This window comes from Hyposmocoma kahamanoa, unplaced genomic scaffold (genome assembly GCF_003589595.1).
Source record: "Hyposmocoma kahamanoa isolate Upper Pololo Valley unplaced genomic scaffold, ASM358959v1 94, whole genome shotgun sequence".
Lineage (NCBI taxonomy): Eukaryota > Metazoa > Arthropoda > Insecta > Lepidoptera > Cosmopterigidae > Hyposmocoma > Hyposmocoma kahamanoa.
This window is the reverse complement of record NW_020654878.1, coordinates 626,834-650,888: the sequence shown is the minus strand read 5'-3', so window position 1 is coordinate 650,888 and position 24,055 is coordinate 626,834. Positions and strand designations below refer to the sequence as shown.

The window sequence follows — 24,055 nt, the reverse complement described above, 5'->3', positions numbered from 1 at the left end:
ACTGGATCCATTGACTTACAAATAAATGGACGACGGGTCTAATACAAAAACCACGAAAAAAATGTCCCAAGTCAACCTATTCGAAATTTAAATTGTAATGTCATCGCAGTATCGCGCTGTCAGTAGAACAAATGAAGACTAAAGCGAAGTTTGGCGCTCTGTATACGATTTTAGGGCCTTACAAGTGCGGACACTTTTTAGCGCGGACCCGACGTCCATATAATTGTAAGTCAATGACTGGATCCATTAAAACTAGTATGCATTTATGAAGCATTAGAAGACGATGTTAAAAAAAGAAAAAGAAGCTGGATACATCCACTCAATATGAAACGATTAAAGTGTGAACAGTTTCATATATTATATACAAGTTTATATGAACATCCAAATCAATTTGTTAAGTACTACCACATGCCAATAAATGTTTTTCGAGAATTATTAAGCCTAGTAAAAACTTTTATTACAAAGTCAGATACAAATATGAGACGAGCCATCACTCCAGAGGAATAATAACAATCAAGTAAGTTGTTCAATTATTTATATTTGAATCTCTGTATCGAACATTTCCGCAAGAAACGTCTATACTCACGCGCATCCTATACCAAAGTGACCCCTTCCCTCAAACCCTTCCTCCACCCGCACCAGGCCGTGCGTCGCATGATGCGACCGAACGTCCGTCGTCATTACGCCCGTAGGTCGGCAGATAATTAATTTGGCGTCGTCGTGTGAAATAAACCGCGCTTTTATATGAACCCGAATGCAGCGTAAACTACCCAACTCAAACTACGGGACTCACAACTCACAAAATTACGCTCGTCTGGCCTCACACTAACCTTTTTGTTGTTAATCCGGGGGAATCTGCTTACAGATACCCCGACCCCGCGGGGGCAGAGCCGGGGTTATGTGGGACTGGGCTGAACCCTGAAGGGTTCAGCCCAGGGTACGCTGTTGCACTCGTCCGCGCCCCCCCGAGAAGGGAGACACATCGGTCCCCCGACTCCGAATGTGAGGCTCGCCGAACACCCGCGAGCCTTCCATCCCGGGCCCCTTTATGCTGGGCAGTGAACTCCCCCGAGTCCGCCCCCGCGGCGGATCTGATATCTGATGACAGGCTCCGCCGCAACACCTAACACGCTTCCGTGCGGACTCTCCGAAGTCCCTTAGAGCGCCCACCATGGGCCAACCGCCCACATTCGGCCGCGGAGGATAGGACGAGCGGCAACGACACACCGACACGTCTCTTCCCCCGCGGCCCCGCCGCCACTGCATCCTCGAAAGCGGTGCAGCCCCGCCAGGGTCGCGGAGGACAGGACACGTCTCTCCCCCCGCGACCCTCCTCCCAACGCGCATCCGCGCAGTCCCGCTGACCAGACGAGACCCGCGCGGAACGCTCTCCTCCTCGGGCCAGCCTATTACCATCGGCCGGCCCCGTGGGTTCCTCTTAGCATCACAGTGGGATGAAATCGACCACGACAAGGCGGGAAGCCCTTCGGGGGGGGCCTCACACTAACCTAATTTAACCTACTGAATGGAGGGCGCAACCAGGCAACCAATATTTATCAGGAGATCAATATCCAAAGATATACTGGTTATAAATATCATCAATTGTTAAAAGAAAAGACCAATAGTAAAAAAAAGAAGATCAACTATTATACTTTAATACCAAATATTAATTTAGTACGTTTAAACATAATGATGGTGTTACCGTGAATGCAGTTCGTTCGTTATTTGGTTCATTAATTGTTCGATCGGAAAAATTAATATATACATATGAAACATAAAAAAAATATCGCTTATTTAAAAAAGTGTGCATTTACATCACATAATATTATCCCATTATTTAATAATATTGCTACTGGTAATTTTGTCTTGCTTCAGAAAAGCGGCATGCAGGTGGAAACTGAGTTCTCCCTGCAAATGAACCTGCTGATTAAGGACATCAGCCACAATGCGAAGACGCGTCACTTCTCCGACATGATTTTGCCTATCTGCCACTTGAAAATTGTGAGTTAACATACTTTTCATATAATGAGGTTCGCTTTATTAAGGAATGCTCAAAATTAAGGTAAGCTTGAACTTCGCGTATTGGTTAGTGTAGTAACAGTACAGACCCTTGTGAAAGCACTCGTCCAGGGAAGTACTGCCACCTTATATTTCGGCCGCCAAGCAGTAATGTGAGTTCCGGTTTGGAAGGGTAAACGTACTGGTGAAATCACACATTGGCACATGGGCCTTGTCAACTTATGTCTCAGGATGACGGACGCAGTAACATTGCCCATCAGGTCTTTGTAATTTAAAGCTCTGAGTGGCACTGCAACTGTTATAATAATAATAACGTACACACTCATAGCCCCGCACTAGCGAAACCCTGTATCGCGGGTGCCATGGACACATACATAGACAAACACAAATTACACCCAAGCTCACGAGAGAAACAAATGTAGGTATAAATATTTCTCTCAGCCGGGACCTCTGCGTGGCAGTTCAGCGTGACAGCTAGTTATGGACAGGCGTGTCGCTTATCACCAGGGTCACAACTTGTTCGTCCCGTTACTTGATGTCATAAAAAAGGGCATTTCGGAGGCTGTCAGCTTACCGTCGTTTTTGTAACTACAACCATTGTTATTGGAATTTCAACTATAATGTCATAACGTTGCGATATATTCCTATACGTCACGTAAAAATTCCCAATGGGCGCCGGGCCCTAGAGAGCAGCTTTCGAAATTGTCTATATTGAAAAATAAAACTGTTATGTACGTAGAAAATTTAGTTTTATTATTTCCTAACTAATTAATGATATGACTTTTTAATGATACCCTCTCTAAGGTAGTTTATTGGTTTAATGCTAACAATTTATTGCTAAATGCCAAGAACACAAAATGTGTTAAATTTGAATTACCTAACGTAAAATCGACTAGTCCAAGCATAGAAATAAACGGAGAAAAGTTAGACTTTGTTAATAAAGCAGTCTTCTTGGGAGTGACCTTAGATAGTAAACTTCAAGACTATTAGAACTCCTACCAGGTCATCCAGAAGAACGGTAGTTTTTTCTGATAAAATAGGCGTAGGACTAGGCCACCACCTAAGTAACCACTTAAAACAAAGGGTAGTCAACTATTGCTATCCAGGAGCTACTTTTAGTCAAATTATTACACTGTTAAGTGGTTGCAACTTTGATAAATATACAACAGTGATTCTTATAATAGGTGATAGTAATAACATTAGTAAAAAAGAAGTAAATAGTAGCATTGACGTGTTCTTCAGAATTCATGAGAAGTGTGGGTGTAAATTCATACTAAGTGCATTCGCTTACTGCTCTAACCTAGACATCGCTCGTAATAAGTATATATATAACATAAATTCGCACATTCATAATTTGACTTGGCGTCATAGTGACGTTATATTTTGTTTTGACATTAATAAGTTCGTAAGGAACTTCAAACTTTTTGAGGATAATTTACTTTTACCCATAAGGTATCTGGGACATGTGGCTAGTTTACTATCTTTTAATATTAAGGACGCTGTTATAGAAAATATAACACAGTCCCACGACAATGCTCCTACTTTAAGTAGCAACATAGCAACAGTATACTTTTTACTAACCATAATTTAAACTGAAAAACATAGTAAACTTCAATGGTTTCCACATATATCTTTCCTGGCCAGCAGATTAAGCTCCGCTGCATACGCAGTCCGCAGAATACCGATGTTAGTACTGCTAGACTAGTTTACTTTAGTTAATTCCATAGTATAATGTCCTACGGGATTCTCATGTGGGGTAAAGCGGCAGATATTCAAACCATATTTGTATTGCAAAAACGAGCGATTCGTTCTGTGTACCGTCTAGGCTCTCGGATTTCTCTCAGAGAAAAGTTTAAGGAGACTGGTATCATGACTGTGGCATCACAGTACATTTACTCAAATATTTTATATGCCCGTAAAAATATACATAATTTCAATAAGAAAGAAGATATCCATAATATTAACCTTAGAGCTAAGTCCAAACTCATGGTACCACGATTTCGTTTAACCAAGGTAAACAACTCTGTTATGGGGAACTGTATACGTTTTTACAATAAGATTCCGGAGCATATATTAAGTTTATCATTTCCTAAGGTTAAAAACTACATTAAAAATATTTTGATCGAAAAATCATATTACAAAATTGAAGACTACGTGTTAGATAAAGATGTATGGAAAGACGACATGGCTCCAGAATCCACACAAATTTGATTCAAAGTGTATTCCATAGCATTTAAGTTTATTTGAAAAGAGCAATCCCTAGAGTTTCTTGCTCGTTCTTCTCAGGGAGGTCAGCGTAGTGAACGAGCAGTAGCTTAAATGTGACATTTTCAAGTGTAAATTTATTTTATCTATGGAATAAATAATCTTTGACTTTGACTCCTAATGTACCTTTTTTAACGTCTCACAATATATACAGTCAGTGTGCGATCGTCCGTGTTTCATTTAATATATATCGGAAAAACTAAACATGTCTCGTGCCAATCAAACACAATAATTCCAGCAACACGTCTAACTAATATGTAAATGAAAGAACAACTTCCACTAAGATTTGTTTGATAACAGTCAGTTTTTTTTTCATTATTTGTGTAATATAATTGTCGTTTATAGGTTATGAATATTTAAAAAAGGTGGCATGTAATTAACATTTTTTTTCTTTACTTATTATTCATATCTGATTTCAAACTAGAGAATTCCTACCATGAGTACCAGCAATTGGAACTAACTCGGAGGCTCTACCAAAGACACCCAAAGCAGCACCAATTGCAATGCTACTTAGAGCTTTAAATCACAAAGATCCGAGGGGCACTGCGTTGCGCCAGTCAGCCTGAGACTGCCTGTAATTTCATCAGCACCCTTACCCTTCCAAATCGGAACGCAGTAGTGCTCACACTACTGCTTGGCGGCAGAATTAGTAAGGTGGCAGTGGCAGGCCTGGACGAACTCCGGGCGGCGTCGTGGTGAATGTTCACTGATCCCACGGCGCCGACTCAACGAGACGACACAACAAAGGCGAGAGGGAAACCCGGGGGGGTTTTAGTGGGGTAGGCACTCCAACCTGGAGGGAGAGTCCCCACATAACCCCTGAGTCTCCCTGAGCTCTCCATAAAGCCTGGGGTATCCATAAAGATTTCCCCACCGTCAAAAAAAAAAAAGGCCTGGACGAACTCTATCCTAAGGACCTCCACTGCTACTGAAGAAGTCCTTAAACATTGGTATTATAGTAATAGAAGTCTGTACCTCAAAAAAGTACAAAATAACTGAAAACAATTATGCATTTACCTATCTATTTATAATTATTGTTTTTAACCGACTTCAAGAAAGGAGGAAGTTCTCATTTATTTAAATTGCAACCGTAATTTTGATGATTTTTTTTTATTGGAAAGAGGGTACCTCAGTAGGGGTCCCATTTAAATTCGAAGAAAATATTCCACCTCTAAGTTTCGGTTTCGCGCACTTTCCGGCAACCGATGTCAACAAAACTTGGCAAATAGATGTAATTCCAAAAACTTTTAAGGTCGGTTTTTTAATAAAAAAAGTTGTTTATTTTCAGGTTCAGCCGCCTTTACCCGAAGAAAGCAAAGATATCCTGAACAAAATGTATGGCATGGGATCTTATTTATTTACTAGCCTCAAAATCTTCTTATTTATACTTACATTTATATCTTGGTATAGCTTCTTCAAAATACTTAATAGAAATAAAATAACATCGAAAGATGTTTTAAAAGGTATGGAGAAAGGAATGTTCTACCATAGGGCAGATACAGAAAAAACAGTTGGCAATAGAGACGTGCCGTTGATGGCATCAGAGAACGGTTATAACAATAATGACAAAGTTGATGCAAGTAAAATTGTACAATTTAATAATTAATTTCACATATCACTTATTGTCATAACGAAAATGTTAATTAATATTTAAGAAAACGTCTGATATAAACATTTAGTGTACAGTGTATTTAGTGTATAAGTAAAAAAAGTTGCCATCCGCAATAAAAACAAATATCTTTTATACTAAACACCAGATTACATAACATTGCATTTACCTACTTACTCCGCTGGCTCAGCGGCCTGAAATGGGTCTTCGCCTCCGATACTAGATAACGCCAGTGCGCCCTTTCTTGCGCTGTTTCCTCCCAGTTCTCTGCATCTTTTTCCACGTCGTCCCTCCATCGGTATTCGGGCCGACAAACCTGTCGTTGACCACTATATATATATATTTTTTTTTTATTTATTTATTTATTACATAAAATTATACAAACTATGTTTAAAAACAATGTAACATAAACTGTAGGTTTTCCCGTACATCGTTATATTCGTCGGCGGTAGTCTGACTGTGTTAATAGTAAAGCGGGTAGATTTTTGTTTTGCTCATACCTATGTTTCTTTTGTATTAAGTGCGAATGGTTGGTGGTGTGCGTAGTGTGATTCAACTTGAGTGTGAATGAATAGAACGTCTCATGTAGACCCTTTTCACTGCCCTATAAGCTGGCTTCCTTTCGGGGTGTCCGAGCCACCGGAGAGTTGCGGGCTTGATTTCTCCGATAATATTGGGCTCAGATAAGTTGTCCTCCAGCTTCTGGTTCTTTCGGATCTTTCAGCTATCATCTTCCGTCTGCATTGTCCCAAAATCCTACGGAAGATTTTTGTTTCTGCGACAAGAAGCTTATTCTCTTCTCATTAATGTTATTTTGCCAGTGATATCTCGCGTTCCCTGCATTATGTATTTATATACTTGTATCGCAGGGACTTAACATAAATACGTCTTGTAACTTCGCAATGGGGCACACAGTTTGTAAATAAGTAGTTGTAAAAATAATAAACTATTATCAACATTAAAATGACACTAACATGTTTGTGCGTTATTTAGAAAGTAAATATTCGTAATTTAATTAATAGAAACTATTTTTCATTGTGTGCGTATGCGTGCGTGCGTGTGTGAGTGCGTGTGCTTGTGTGCCTGTGTGTTCATTGTATAGAGTATGTGGCAAAAAAGGCAAAAGACGTGTTTGCAAAAGTGGTTTGAACTGGGCATCTGTAAGCTAATAAATGGTCAAGATCAAAATTATTAGTTTGGGAGCGACGATGCCACACACAGATAGATGTACCTACAAACTAAGAGCACACGACGCGTTGCGTTGGTTCGATGGTTGTAACTACATATAAATTAGAACACTACATGACAAAACGCGTGAGACAAAGCTGAGAGAGGTGGCTGCGGTGCGTAATAAGCGACTGTCGCCGTGGCGACCCCGCAATGCACCGGTATCGCGCGTGTGGCATCGCTCGAAGGCTTCAAACTTGTAACTCCCCTCTTTTGCGTCGAGGATTAATAAACAAAAAAAAATTTGAAATTTTTCTTCCTGGACCTAAAGTCACGTTTTGTTCTTTTTTTTTTCAAACAAAATATAACTAGTTCCATTTACAATACGTAGGAATCGCCAGAGTTGGTACAAATGAAAAAAGTTCAATGGCTTGAATTGTTTTTCACTTGAAATAATGCATTATTTAAATCTAAATAATGTTACAACATTTTAGAATAATTTACTGCTGTCCGATGACGCAAATACCGTTGTATGGTGAACCCACCAAACATGTCAGTTTTTTAGGAGTAAATGCTAATGTAAAATGTAAACTGCAAATGTAAGAAATAAATAATGTGTAATGTGTAATGTGTAAGAAATAATGTGAAGATGACATTTGCCGATAAAAAAAACAATGGTAAAACAACCAAATGCGTTTATTTTATTTTGCTCACAAAATTTTACCTTTTATTGTAAGCAATAAAATCATGACGTGCACATTTGACGTGCGTGTTTGTGTATTATAATATGCCGATTTTTTGTATTTACGCTATATGGTTATTCATAATATCATTATTTTTGTTGAGTGAGATCCACGGGAAACTGGTTTAGTTTAATATTTGGCTACCAACTTTGTTATACCTTGTACAAGCAGCACATAAATATCAGAAATCGTAAACATTCGTGCGTTAAATCGCTATTGCGTCCAATACGTATCTTGAGTTGCATGAGACTGCACAATTTGAATTCTTTGACCGGGGTTGCGCCAATTGTTTAAGAGTCGTTCTTCAGTACATTTGCCAAAAATATTTTCTTTTTATGATACCAAGTAACGGGACGAACAAGTCGTGGGCCTGCTGGTAAGCGACACTCTTCCTTATGACTGCTGCGGCTGCGGCTGCGCCCGTGACCCTGAGACAAAAAGTTGACAAGTCCCATGTGCCTGCAGTTTTACTGACGACAGAAACAGGTAAAGTGGCAGTACTTCACTGGAGGAATTCTTTCACAAAGAGCTCTACTGCTACTAGAACTTTCGTAGATAGACACAGTCGAATAATATTGTGTAATAGTGCCTTTCAGAAAGTTAATTACCAATAAAATATTTTTTTCTCCAAAATGCGCAGTTATTTTGCCGATTTGCGCCGTTTACTAATACATATAAGAAGCTTTCCGCTTATAATAAAGTATGATTCAAAAATAGAACATTGTGCATTTAGAAAAAGGTATTTAAAAATTTCATAACAAAAAAATCTCACACCACTAGAAATTATTAGCCGTATATCAGATACCAGATAATAGAAATGACAGGAGACTAATATACCTTGCTTCGTCACTGACTCAACGTAGGTACTTAAATCGAATTTAATATCAAACGTAACAAAAAGATTTCACGAACTCACGTACGTTACGGAATAATTTTATTATTATTTAGCGTAAAGAGCAAACCTTGAACTGACACACTCCAGAACTAGTTAGCGACTAAGTACTTTTACGCTGATGTGATACTTTATTACGACTACGCTAAAGTTATATAATTTCTTTTTTTCAAAATTGAGTGTGTGTCGTCCAACTTGCCAAAAGCAGTGCACTCGAGCTGAATCCTTTTGCTAATCTCCTTCATTTGATGCTCCTTGCCAAAGGTGTCACTGTTGGAAACGAGATGTTGGAGATTGTCGAGCAATACGTTTATCTTACGGGACATATTTTATCTTTTGGCAAGGAGCATTAAACATTACCAGTACAATTCAAAAATGTTATTAAGGGAAAAAATATTACAACTGTTTTACGGAAATTGTCAATATTCTTAAACTGCAGTTGCATTTAGGAAAAACAGCAAGACTACATATATATTGTTCTAAATTTTCGTTAAAAATAATGTTAATAAATAATAAGTAGCATATAAAAATTGAAGAAATATTAAGTAAGATTTGTCCAAAACCATATGAAACTGGCATATGGGAGCGCTAAACACAAAAGTCGCAAACGACTTAGTGACGCGGTTCACTTTTCAAGTTTGGTAATTATTACGAGAACCACTAAAAAAATGCTGGCGACCCCTGCTGTACATAGCACGCGGCCAATAAAAGCAACATCTAATTAAAATTAAGGTTTAGTAACATTTAATCCTTAACACATCCTGACGTTTATTAGTTTAATTTAAATTTGAAACAATGAAGATTATTAATGTTAAAAATATTACTAATAGTAAGTATTTTGTTAATTATGAAAATTAAATTAAATATTTTAATCACGTATACCTAAGTGCAATCAATTTTTTTTTAATTTACGTTATTGCAGAAGACCTTATTAAGAACTTAATTTTTGGCGGATTAACGAGTTGCATACTTTTGGTTTTGCTGTGTTGTGACGTTATGTTCTTCTTGATAAAATGTGTAAGTATTTAATTTTGAATTACTTTTAAGTTTGTGATAAATAAAAAATATTGTTTTATGAGTTGGCCAACAAGTGCGCGCAGTTTTTATCTTCGGCTAACTTTTTTAAACGAAAAAGAACTTTTTACTTTTAAAATTTTGTTGTCTATGGTTATTTTAAAAATGATATTTAAAAAGATATAGCATTGAACAATATGATGAACCTATACTTAGTGGATTAAAATTAGATTTTTTTTAATGTTTTCCATTTATACTTTAATACCGCTCGGAATTATTGGCCAACTCTGTATTACCGTACTTTGTAAACAAAATAATTAAGGATATCAGCGTAAAAGTAGTGTAACCCACATTTTTTTTTCTACAATATTACTTTAAATAATACTACATAATTATTATATTTTTGCATGCTATTTTCATGTATATAAAAAATTAATAGGTAATAATGATTAGTGTAATAAAATTATAACTAATTTTAAATCACTAATTACACCACTTTTGCGCTTATAACCTGAATTAATAATGACAATACAATGCGTTTGTTATAATCATATCCCAAATTATAATAATACGTGTTAGTCAACTTCAAAATGATTACTACTGAAATAATAACAATGATACTAGAACTTATTTTGGGATTGGTAAAAATTAAAAAAAATATATTTTATATTTGGGTGTTTGATCATATACATTTTAAATTTAATAAATTAAATTAATAAAAATTATATATTAATATTAAAAATATTATAACATTAAATAATTAGTTTCCGCAAAATTTTCTCCATTTGCACGCAGCGAGACGTCCGTTTTTCGTTGAACGAATAACATCGCTTATACGACGCAATTTCTTGTACATTGTCATTTGATTGAAATCTATTTCCAACGTGTAAACCTGTGAAAATATAACTTCAATTCCTACAAATTCCTTGCATGGTGTCATTTTTATTTTTCTCGCGACATTATAGAGAGTTTCCTCGGCTAATTAAATTAATTATCATTATTCCGTATCAACGTCTTAATTTAGTTCAATAATGAACTTACACTGCATTCCTTCAGAGCGAAGCAATCTGCTCTTAGAAAAAAAGAAAGATACAAAATCACAAATAAAACTAATTATTAAAACACACAGTATTCAAAAACAAGGAAAAGAGCACTTAATCGCTTAATTCCAATTGAAATTAAAATAAATTAAAAACATAATCAGTAGGAAATGAAACTATTTTTCCGAATTTAAATCGCGTATATTTGTTTTTTCAAACTAACCGACGTTTCGGGCCCTTTACAGGTTCCGTGGTCACGGTTGACTTTAATCAACCAGTTATATCTAATGTTAATGCAAACCACCCTATTTTTCACTATAGTTACAAAAGTTATTAATTAAATACCTTATTTTTAATTTTACAAAAAAAACATTCCAATTTACGCTACATTATGTTTTACAAATTATTATATTGGTTGAAATTTTATTAAGTTTAATTTATTATTAATTAATAATAGAAATTAGAATAAATTAAAACATATTAATTAGTTCATTTCCTATGTGTAACAATCGCGAAAACCTAAGAACTCTATAACATAATCAGTAGATTAGGATTTATTTTTTTTAGCGGCAGTAGCCGCATTAATCTTTATTACTTGTGACACGGTGTAACAAATGATTAGGTGTAACAAACAATGTTTCTTTTTTTAACATAACTCTAAAACTTAGGGACCCACGTTTTAAATAATCCTAACAGCACGCTTCTTTTAGATACAGATTCTGTTGATTAATGCCGATGGTGTTACCTCAAACATATAGATATTAAAAGTGTTTTTTGCATAAACGCGAACCATTGCAAGGCAAATTACCGCTTGACACCACATCAGGTTGTGACCAAGCGTGTCTAATATCTATTAAAAAAACCAAGCCCCATATTGATTATTACTTACTTATTTACTATTGATTATGACTTATTTTTTCAGTACACAAGTTTCAAGTATGGCTTTTACATGAACTGGTTTATGCACGACAAAATTGAGACAATCCAAATTTCAGTTACTTTATTTAACATAACAAACGCTGACCGATTTATATCAGGCAAAGATTATAAGCTTAAAATGGAAGAGGTTGGACCTTTTACGTACCAGTAAGTACATATATTTAATAGAATATTCTACACATTAACAGAGAAAAGCAGGCAGAATGATAGGGATCAGGATCAATAGGGACCGAAGCGCAGCCGTTTCTTTTTTTTTTAGTTCTGCAAAATTAAACAGTTGAATATTTTTCCAGTAGACTTAAAACAGTGACCTTGACCTCCATAATATCAGGTCGCAGGTCAAAATCAATTTTTGCGCCACAAGACGACCTCTAGTATTTTATTTTTACACGAGCGTTCCGAAAATTTGTTAATATAATTGAGGCTATCATAGCAAAAGTGGTCTATACAAGAAAATAGCATCCAAATATAAAATAATTATGTATTTCTTTTACTACATCAAGCGACGGGACGAACATGACAGTTGCAGTGGCACTCAGAGCTATAAATCGCAAAGATCTGAGAGGCACTGCCATTGCGGCCTCTGTCCTGAGACATACGTTGACAAGTCCCATATGCCTATAACTATACTAGCACCTTACACTTCAAGACCGGAACGCAATAATGCTTACATTACTCCTTGATGGCAGAAATAGGTGAGGTGGCTGTACTTCCCTGAACGAATACTTTCCCAAGGAGCTCTACTGCTACTAAAATATTTAGTATCAATTAAAGTAATATTGTACAAATATATTTAATATGGGTTGCACCACTTTTGCGCTTATAGCCACATTAATTTGAAATGAAACTATTTTTTGGTTCTAAATCAAAAGAAACAACGATTCCTAGTCATATTCATATTTACGTTTCGAGGTCCCTCAACTTAAGAACCTAGAGTCCAAAACAGTGATTTATTTAAAAAAAATAATAATAAACGCAAAATGTATTCATATAAGTAGTTTCATTACCAACGTGTAGCAATGACTAAAACCCAAGAACCAGAAACAATTAATGTATATCATTTCACTTAGATCATTCATTACCTTGATAAATACCTTGGTACATATTAATTTTTAGAGAAACTCGTCTCAACGAAGATGTGGAGATAGATTTAGAAAAAGAACGAATGTATTACACGCCCCAATATGTGTTAGATTTCTTACCAGAAAAATCTATTGGCAATCCTAAGGATTTTAACATCGTCTTGCCAAATATAGTTATGGCGGTAAGCTATTTTTTTTATAATTGATAGGCCATTTAACATCATCTAATAAGTGGAATCCAAACGTGAAGGAACCTAGTGCAGTATTGGTGCAATCGTCGTCCCAGCTACCTCCGTACTGCATGCCTACAAGATGATCTCCGCCTCGTTCGAAGAACACCATATCGTAATGAGGGACTACATGCACTGGACTGCAACTGCTACAACTGCAACCTCCCTTAGGTTTGCCCACTGTGCGACAGAAAAAGATGCCACCAAACCAAAAACGATGACTACGGAGGCCACTTCAGAGCAGAAAAGGGGAGGGAGATATAAGGTTGAATAATTCTTCAGAACGTTCGCCATGGCACATTCGATAAAAGTGCAGATGTTCAAGGTGGGATGAGACCTCGCATCGCCGATAACTCGTGAGATGTGACACAGCAAATTGGCCAAGGCATCGAGTAGGTACTTGGCAGAGCCGTTCCAAAGGTGCGAACAATACTCGACGCGAGATTTGACCTGTGGTTTATACAATAGGTATAACAGGTCAGGTGTTAAAAACGACGCACCTTGTTCAGAAGTCCGAGTTTACCGTTTCGATGTGATTACTGAAATAAATATTATTAATTAGAAGGAAAATTTAAAGGAAAAGGTTTACCATACTTATCTCTTTTTTTCCAGGGACTCACATCTAAACTAACAGCCTTCCCGTTCTTGACTAAAATCGCGTACAATATGCTTACTACGAGGTTCAAATTTAAGCCCCTTTTGAATATTGACGCACATTCTTTCATTTGGGGATATAATGAGACTCTTCTGTCTGCAATTCACGATATCATACCAGGATATATTACATATGATAAGGTTGGACTGTTACACACGGTAAGTATATATTATTTAAGTATTGCAAGTCTAATTCGTATTAAGACTTCTCAAACACAAGGTAGTTCCGTGCAGTTTACATTGACTATTCAAAAGCCGTTCACCTTTTTTCTCATAGTAAATTGCATCGTGACGAGCTATTTGCGGGTCAACTGAAGGTCTCAACTATGAAAATAAGCAATAGTAAGCGAAAAAGTTACTTGTAAACAGCTCAAAACAACATGAGCAATTCACAAAAACTAATATAGTTCATGTCACGTTTAAAAATGGGCAGTGGTTCAATCAACCCGCTCGGGTTTTACCCGGGTTTTTGGTTGTCCCATACAGGCGCGGCGCGTTGTAAAAGGGCTAGACGATTTTAAAATTTTGGAATAAATTTGAATTTAATAACTACAGGGCTTCAGTTGAAAACGAAAACTTCACAGGTTCTCTGTCGTACTAAAAAAGAGAAATATCTCCATATAAAAATTATATGAAAAATTTAGATATTTTATTCTCGAATAATTCGTTTTATTCTTTTATTTAGCCTGTATTAGGATTTGATATGATCGGGCGAAGTGCGTCCTATTGTGCAATACATTAGCATTTTCTTTAGACAATGTCTGAGTAGCACTGCAACTGCTATGGACAGGCGTGTCGCTTACCACCAGGCGTACGACTTGTTTCTTTCCTCACATCTCCCAAATAATTTATCAAAGAATTTTGATGCTGCCCTCTAGCGCTAATAAAATAGTATTCGTGTCAGTCATTTTCACTAACAACCTTAAACGAAAAATTATATGCATAAAATAATAAATTATATGGAGAAAAGAACAGCATGCGTCAATAAAAAAATATTTATTCCAATTATCTATAACAAAATTGTTAGAATTTAAAACTATAATGTTCAGGTATAATAATGTGATCGATATATAGATAAAGAATAGGTAATGTACAACCATACAAAGTTAGTATTTACTTCAAAAGTACTACAGCAATAAAGACGTCGTAACAAAACGGAAAAACCCAAAATAAATGTTACAATAAAAAAGTGTTAAGACAGATAGTGTTACATTGTCAATGTTAATTGACATTGATGGTAACATTGGTGGTAGGATAATAGGACATTGGTGGTAGGATAATAACCCAGAGGGTGACAACGACGTTATCCGCCGGGCCTTAGCCACGGTTAACGTGCCCGTTCGTTGGAGTCGAAATCTTTAGCCCGTGGGGTCCAGCTGCCTATCATCTGTCCAAAATTTTATAAAATCGGACTGTCTGCGAAACTCAAGGGCCCGGCTACCTTGCCCAACGCATTAACGTAGCCATACAAAGAGGGAACGCTGCCAGCATCTTGGGCACCTTACCGCGGGGATCCAATTTTATTCATATAATTGAATCCTAGTTTTACTTTCTAGTATTCTACCTTTCCTCTAATTTGTATTTTGTGTCTGCCCGACACGTGATCACAAAATAAAAATCTACAAAGCTGACCAACTACGCACTTGGTTAAAAAGGAAAACTTCCATCAATTCCTGTAGATAGCCAATCGCGAAGTTCTAGGTTCGAACCGCAGCGAGAAAAATGCTAGCAAACCATCTCACTCTCAATGCGCCAACGTGGCAGACTGTGGCCTGTGCCCTCGCCTGAAAAGATTTGATGACGATTATGATGAGTTATACAGAGCGTCAACGGCTATGCCACACGGAAGTAACATATTTTAAATACCATAGATAGAAAATTTAACTGAAAAAAGACGTAATTTTGATTTTGAAAACAATTCGAACTGCATTCAAAAATGATCGCCTGTCTAAACCGGGAAACGAACCCTTCAAATTTGAAAAGAAAACACCTGTAATTTTATTAAACTGACCGAAAGACTCAATCATAAGGATTATTTTATTCTAAATAACGTAGCATATTAAATAAAAGGAAGACTGATGAGAATGTGCAGGAGTTACAAACTGAACTTAGACGTATTAATTTAAACATTCACCATTAAAAGATAAATAAATCAACTGGAAGCGACTTTTATCAAAAGAGTAAGAACTTGTATCTAGAGAACGGGACACATTTTGAGCAATTTTGGTATATATTGATTGTAAATTGCAGTTAAATGTACCTAATTATTTTGATTAAATAGCTTTCGATAAGTATAGTAAAATTGCAGGTGTTTTTTGTTTGTGAAGGGTTCGATTCCCGGTTCAGACAGGCGATAATTTTTTTTTTTTAAGTAAAATTTTCTGGCTACGGTATTTAACGTATTTTCCCTCCGTATGGCATAGTCGTGAGACGCCCTGTTTAATTGTCGATATATTCAACATGTTTATATGTGCGACTGACCATGGCCCAGCTCTTTTCTTACTGTCAATTTCCGTGCCACCCGCGCTTCCATGAATAAACTGAGTTTTAAAATATAACGTCCTGTGTAATCAATTAGTACACAGTTGACTTAAGTAAGATCGTACAGATAAGACTGATCTATTAACACTTATAAAATGAAAATTATATTTTTTTATTTCTTTTAGTTCTTGGATAACGACACCAGAGTAAGGGTAGAAGTGTCCATCAAAGATGAAGAAAAATTTATGGTGAAGAGTTGGAACGGGTATAGTAAGCTCAAGATGGGAGAAATTGACCCTGAATCATGGTAATTAACAATGCAATCTTATTAAATAATTTTAACAATGTTATGGGTTCTTTCCCAACACAAAATTCAAACTTTTTGGAAATACGCAAAATAAGATTTGAAGTTGTACTTGTTAGTACTGGGAAATAATGACAAAACATTCAGCTGTATAGCCTCAGTCTCTTACAATTCTTAAAAATATAATTTACAAAAACTCACTACAAAGTTACTTTTTTACTGAACTATTTGTTGACCTATCAAAAATTACGTCTCTTTCATTTTCACCAGCTAAATAAGTTGTTATCAAAGACCTTATCAAGACTATGCCGTTTTTTTTGAGAAAGAAAGACATCTAAGTAATAAAGTAGGTTGCGTTTGTAAAAGAATGTGGTGGTTTTCCGGAACGAAAACGGTTCAATTGCTAATCGATCACTTTTTGGTCAATGGTAGCGTATTGTTTTTGTAAAAGCATTTGCGGCGTACATAACGACGCGGGAGTGGAATTTCAAACATTATTAGATAGATTTGTGCCGAATCAGTCCTTAAAGAAAGCGATCGTATCTAGTTCAATCGGTTAACTGAACTAGGTCTGTCTTCTAGTTCATTTAGTTCATCTTGTCCTTGCTCGGACATTGAACGAACGCTAGTTACTTTATTCTCATGAACTACGGACTTCTAATATTATGAAGTCAATAAATAGCACACTGTACTAAACATTTAAAAATACAATTTGTATGGAATGGATACTATTCGATTTTCCTTCATAATTTACAGGTTTAAGAATGTCGTTCTAACTAAATATCCTTATTTTTACAAAAAAATACTGCAATAACGTATATTTTAGTTAGAATGGTGTGTTAAAAAGTCAATATTTAAGTACTACGATTTCATATACACATTGGTTGATATTATACATACAGATAAACTACATACCTACCAAAAAATATGAATACTTACTTTTTTACAAGCTTACATATATACTTGCTTTGCGAATTAGAGACTTAAAACTTGCTGGCAAAGTTCAGTCGTACATCTCACTTCAACTTGTACTAAAAGCAGTGAAAGAGACTCGTAGGGTCGTATTCTAGAACTCTACTCAATGCTCAAGTCAGGATTGCACTGGAAATACGACCCTAATGGCAGGGAATTGAGTATGATTTCGAGTGCTTTAAACCATACTCAAATCCTTTCTTGAGCATTGAGTAGAATTCAAGAATACGACCCTTAGTATTAGTGAGTGTCCTTCGTTTTTTTATGGGTCACTTCCAGGTTAATAACGTTATCGATTATGATTTTTAAAGTTGTTTTCCGACACAATTTCCATTTGTTGATTTTTTTAATTCGGTCACTTTCATTTTGTATGTTCGAATTGTTTATGAAGTTTCTATTTGGAAATTGTCTAAATTTCAGTGAAAAGTGCAACACCCTTGAAGACACTTATGATGGTATAGGATACCCACCAGGTCGAACCAAAGACTTCCGTATCAAACTCATTCGAAAAGGCCTGTGCAGAACTGTAGACATGGAATACAACAGCACCAAAACAATGTATTATGGTGGAGAAGCCATGGTATACCAATTCCGTAAAAACTACTTTGGCATAGATCCTAACAAAACTTATGATGGTCTTCATGATATGTCGGATTGTTATCACGGTAAGAGCACATAATGTTTTTTTTACTATGTTAAGTAATAAGAAGAACTAGTCGTACGCCTATCCATAACAGTTGCAGTACCACTCAGAGCTTTAAATGGCGCAGACCTGAGGACCTGAGAGGTACTGCCGCCGCGCCCGTCACCCAGAGACATAAAGTTGACAAATCCGATATTTCGATATTATGGTGGTATAGTACATTATTGCAGAGGCCGTGAAGTAAAGGATTGCGAGTCAACCAATCTCCGTTCCCGCTGAGGCATATATAGTGCTTTTCTCAAACAATGTGAGGAAATAAAATTACTAAAGAGAGCGAGGTGTATAATACAAGTAAATAATCTCAGTACAGAGTACTAAAAAAACCGACCTCAAAAGTACGTGGAATTACGTCTATTTGCTAAGTTTCATTGAAATATCCCCTAGTTCGCCACTATACAGGACTTGATACTGGGGATAATAAAAATAGGTTCTCACTACGACACTACTCAAAGTATATCGAGAGAAAAACGCCTTGAATTGGAGAAATAGCAAAATCAACTAAATAATTGCTAAAAGTAATTGCTCCTAAATTAAAGTTAGGCGCTATTTATAAAAATGAATCTTCATGCGTGAACAGCCATCCTTTGAGGTGGATGATTTTCTTCAAAATGAAATGGGACCACTATGGAAATACAGGCGGTATTTCCAACAAAAAAAGAATCGTGAAAATCGGTTCACAAATACCGGAGTTGTCGCGTAACATACATACAACAAAAAAAAACATACAGACGAATTGAGAACCGCCTCCTTTTTTGAAGTCGGTTAAAAAATAATAATATTAAAAGTAATATTTGACGTTTTGCTAATATATTTACTCTTGTTTTAAATTAGGCGGATTACAAACCACTGTATATCTTTCATTATCGCTCTTCTCACTAGAACGCATTTTCGCGACGAAAATACAATAAAGACGCAAAAACAAAAAGGAATACCAAAGCATTTTAGTTTATTTTACCGCTTTCTATTTAAAAAAAAATAATGAGCGGTGCAGGGTATTTCTAATTCTCACAATTACGAACACTAGGCTGCACTTTTGCCTGTTTACATAGTTCATTGTTAGTCAATAATGAACGTAACAGGAAGTGAGCGTGCCTACAGCTCCGGTACCTATCTGGAAAATAGGGAGGGTACTGTACACGCATCCGGGGCGGCTCGCCCGAGGCACTAGTCTCGCGAGAACCGGATGAAGTCAAGTGACAGAAGTCTATGACAACCCTGTACACTGGCTGATCGGGGTTGGAACTTGAACTTATAAACTTCCTGTGCGCGCACAGGTTATAGTGCCCTTCTCGTATACCCTAAGGGTCGGTAGGGAGCGTTTCTTATACTACTACTACTATAATCAAAACTAATGTAGGAAGACATGAGGCTGTTAGTCAATAATAAGGTAAATTTAAAAGTTTAGAGCAGTAATGGATTTTCACACTTACTTTGCAAGCCTTGGCCGAGATGAAATCGAATAAATGACAAACTTTCCATATTTGTTTTTTTAAAGAAATCAATGTTTTTACGTAAAAGATCACTGAAAGTAATGGAAATTCCGAACATGTTTCAGAAGAAGTATTTTCATGTTATAAATATTGATTTTAAATGTCTTGAAATTTAACATGCAACACTTGACGGGCCCGGAAACTTAATATAGATAACCAATAACACCTAAGTGACTTCATGTATGATTTACGTTTTCAGGTCTTCCTGTAACTGTCAGTTATCCACATTTCTTGGACGTCGACCCTAAAGTTTACGAACGAATAGAAGGAATGACTCCTAATGAGAATGTTAGAGGTCATATAACTATTGAACCTGTAAGTATCTTAACGTGTTCTTAGGTTCTCAAATGACCTTAATTTCGTTGGTAAGCAATAAACAATTGAATAAACAATCACATTGTCACAAACACATTGTGACAAAAAGTCACATTGATTAAACTCTATTACTCATTCGTAAGGCAAAGTCCCCTGAGAAGAATGAGAAAGAAACTTTAAGGGCGCATGTATTCGACACGAATTTCATAGCACTCACGCGCGGAGACTGCGTTGCCACCGCGCAGTAACCGCGCCAATTTGACTGTCCTATTTATTTAGCTTCTACGTTTTATCTTAAATGTGCGTCTGCCGCGCGGTCGAGTCTGGCTTGAATTTGATCTATGCGGCGGCAGCGCGGTGACCATGCGGTTGTATTATTCAGAAGAATTTAAATATTATTGCCTAGTAAATAAAATTCAAATTCGCCACTAATGTACATGAAAGCGTGGTAACTGGGCGACTCACGACGCAGCGGTGCAAACGCGATATTAGATATTATAACTTCATAAACCATATCCTAAAGGCGCTCTTTTAGTTCTGAATCAAAATTATATTGTTTATGGTACCTACTCGACAATGAGTTGAAGAATTCACATTTATACTAATTAAAATATCAATTAGGACGCTACTCAAACTCTATACTGCCTCCTGTTCGTTAAATTGGCCTAAACGTCTTGAAACCGGGACATAAAACTTTATAAAAAAAATGATTTGTTAAAAATTATACTTGGCCAGTTTTCGTAGAAAAAGTATTGTATACAATCATTACATAATTAGGTCTTAAAATCTCGTACCTATTACTTTGGCCACTCGGCAAAGCCTTCTGGCTTAAACACGGTATTCGACTTTAAGAACTGCATAAAATACTATTGGTGTAAATTAGAGGTGAAACGGAAATCCGGTAACTATCCGGTATCCGGCCGGATATCGGATGTTTAAAACTGAAAAAAAATTACGCCAAATATATTGATTTATTGATTAAACATGATGGTAATAGAACATACAGCACCTATAGGATCGTTGACAATCTGTTTATTGCTTGTAACTGAAAGAACTATGAGATGAGAAAGAAATATGAGTTAGAGTTAACGTTGTCTATAAAATTAATATACTCAAATTTCAAATTCAAATTATGGTGGATCAAGACCAGTTTTTGCATTAAGTGGTAAAAGTTGGTGATATTTATTTTAATGAATAGATCCACCATTGCAATTTTTTTATCTTTACTGTTTGATTTTTACTGCTAACACTTTTCTGTTATGTATTTATTTGTATTAGCGAATAAATTAATCGTTTTTATAAAAACCAGGTGACCACAACAAATCAAATTGTCAACGTGAAAGTGCAATCATTCACTAATTAATCAATCACGGTTATGCCCGCTGTAAACCGGTCGCGACATGTTTACGGCAGTGGGTCAGATATCCGGCGGCTGGATATCCGGCTATCCAGCCTAGGTGCTGCCGAATATCCGGTATTCGATATCCGACCAAATCACTATCCGTTTCATCTCTAGAGTAAATGTTTTGTTTCACTATAGGGTTAAAACTCGGTAAACGGTAAACTTTGATTATGAACTGAAATCTTATCATTGAAGTGTATAATATTATTATTTATAATTTGTGACTTTGTGAAGACGATTGTCAAGAACACACAGTTTTTTTTACTGTAATCAACAATGCTTATAACTTTTTTTTTATAAAATATTACCTTTGAAATTTTTCTAAATGTACTGTAACGTTAATTTCTTTAAACTCCTCTCTGTTAATTTCTTTAAACTGTGAAAGTAGCTAAAGTACACCAATGTGGCGGTTTCTACGTCTGAAAGTTTTAATAAGAAAACATTGTTCCACGTCCATTATAATGTGGAACTGCGACAACCTAAGAATATTTTTTATTACCTATATTATAATTAATACCATTTGTAAATTTTATTCATGAGAGACTGTACATAAACATACTTAGTATTTGTAGGGACACTTTTGAAACCGAAAATAAAATATGATTTGTTTTTTTTATAAGAAAGATGATTAATATGATATTACTTTCTACAGCAAGTGGCACTGGAGGTGGAAACGAAGTCCATGTTGCAGGTAAACTTAGCGCTAAGCGATGTTAGCTACAATCCACAAATGCGACCTTTCGCGAATATGACGCTGCCTACCTCCTACGTGCATATTGTAAGTACTTAATCCTGCTATCCAAGTGCACAAGCCCTATATTCACTTTAGAAATATATAAAACAGCCAATACAAGTTTTATTAAATCTAAATATAAGTAAGATTCTTGTAAAACTGTTGAACAGCAAAACCTTGCTTTTTTTCACACAACGTATTGTATACGTGCCGCAGACGCGCTGTAATCGCGCGTATGTATAGCGCATTTTGATAAGAGATAGTTTTAATTTTAGTTTTGTTTGTTAACTTCATTATGTGTAAACTCCAGCGGAATATATAAGCTTCTTGCTCAATGCGAAATGTGCGCGCGTTTGAATCGATTCACTACAGCGGGTCTGCAACGCGTATAGGCGTAAATGACGCGCGTTCGTGAAACGTGTGTCGTCGGCGCGTATAAAATACGCCTTGTGCAAAGGTTCTAAACGTTGGATGATCGTCTCACGTTTTGAACTATAATTTTATGGTGTTTTATTCTTTTTCAGGTTCAAAATCCCCTACCGAAAGGAACGGAATTCTGTTTAATTGTTATGTACAAAGTCATTCCGTACGTGACGCCAGTGACTGAGATTTTGCTCTTTGTATTGATGATTTACTACTGGCTGAGTTTCTGTATAGCTCTGTATCGCAGATGTCGTCCGCCAACAATTACAGTTTCCATTTTACCTCATCTAGACACAAAAGTTGGAATACCACTATTAAAATAAAATGCGAAAAGTAAAACAATTTTTTTTTTTATTATTTTCATCAGCCTATTAGAGCGATTGTGCACTACGTCCGATTTGCATGAGTTCCGAATATCCGAAGTGTCATTTTATTCTCTAGGTGTACAAGCAATATTCGTTTTTCTCGGATGCGAATCGTACTTAGTGCCGCATCCCGCCAGCAGCCTTACGCAGATTGCCACACCATCTGGCCCGAGGGCGTCCTACAATAGGTTTGCCGAGTAATAGTCTCTGCTCAAGAACTCATTTTCCCCGTCGGTTATCAGTTCTTCGACAGCGATGGCCAGTTACCGTCGCTGTAGCTTCGTCGGTTAACTGTGTCGATTGACTTGGTTCCTTAAGATAATCTCCGAGCTCTTTCCATAGCTCGTAAAGGACTATAGACTAGTGGACTAGCCGCATCGTAAATGTTCACGTATAGGCGGATTTAATTTACCTAAAGTTTGATGGTTTTCTTAATGTGGACATACCCATTTCATCATTAATGTATATAAAATTTCTTTTTTTTTAAATTTGTTTATTTTCTAAACATTCAAAAATATAGGTTGTCTCATGTTAATTTTTTAAATGGCTAAAGCATTTAAATACGTAAGTACCTATCAAAACACAACTACAATATTATTATTTGAGACAACAATTTGTAGCAAATATTTAATAAGAAAAACTAATTTTAAATAGAAAACCACCGTGAGACTCAGACATATTAACTAAAAAAAACGGATAACTCACGTATTTAAGTCGAATTTTTGCTCGACATGTTTCGAACTAATTCGTGGTCCTTAACCATGGGATTCCGCGGCGGTGACTCGACGGAAACTGCGCGCCAAAGCCCTGGCAGCCCGATCACTCAGTACGGCAGCGGGCGCAGGCGGCGTCGGCGAGAATTTGCCCTCGTTTGCTTCATTTTTATTACAGTCATATGCAGAATTGCACACTACGCTAACAACGTTACTTTCTAAAGTCTCGTCTACACTACCCACTGACGTAGTACACTTGTGTGTGTGTTAACTTTGGCAGTCACTCTAGCGGTTGGGTTGTAATTTACCTTCTTATATGTTCTTTCAGCACTCAGTAACTGAGCAATTTTATTTTCATACGCTACCGTATCAACAATGACAGTTGCATTCCCTTTGTCGGCTGGCAACACCAACACCTCCAAGTTATGACGCAGCACACCCAATGCCTTCAGCTCCCCGTGTGGTATGTTAGACTTGGGAGGTCGGGACTTACGTAACAT

General features: G+C 36.4%; 2 protein-coding genes across 2 annotated transcripts in view; both read left to right on the top strand.

The window, feature by feature from the left end:
- LOC113237933 (scavenger receptor class B member 1-like) overlaps positions 1–7,586 on the top strand; it is a 39,983-nt gene extending 32,397 nt beyond the window's left edge. The window contains exons 7-8 of the mRNA XM_026474651.1: positions 1,876–2,001; positions 5,573–7,586. Of these exons, the coding sequence (XP_026330436.1) occupies positions 1,876–2,001; positions 5,573–5,890 (444 nt within the window). The 3' untranslated portion in view covers positions 5,891–7,586. The remainder of the gene's footprint in view (positions 1–1,875; positions 2,002–5,572) is intronic.
- A 2,037-nt stretch (positions 7,587–9,623) lies between these two features.
- Positions 9,624–22,800, top strand: LOC113237932 (scavenger receptor class B member 1-like). Its single transcript, XM_026474650.1, has 9 exons — positions 9,624–9,712; positions 11,672–11,835; positions 12,805–12,952; positions 13,613–13,813; positions 16,321–16,442; positions 17,832–18,076; positions 19,804–19,919; positions 21,974–22,099; positions 22,579–22,800. Exons 1-9 carry the CDS (start codon positions 9,692–9,694, stop codon positions 22,798–22,800), a joined length of 1,365 nt encoding a protein of 454 aa, XP_026330435.1. The 5' UTR covers positions 9,624–9,691.
- The last annotated feature ends 1,255 nt before the right edge of the window (positions 22,801–24,055 follow it).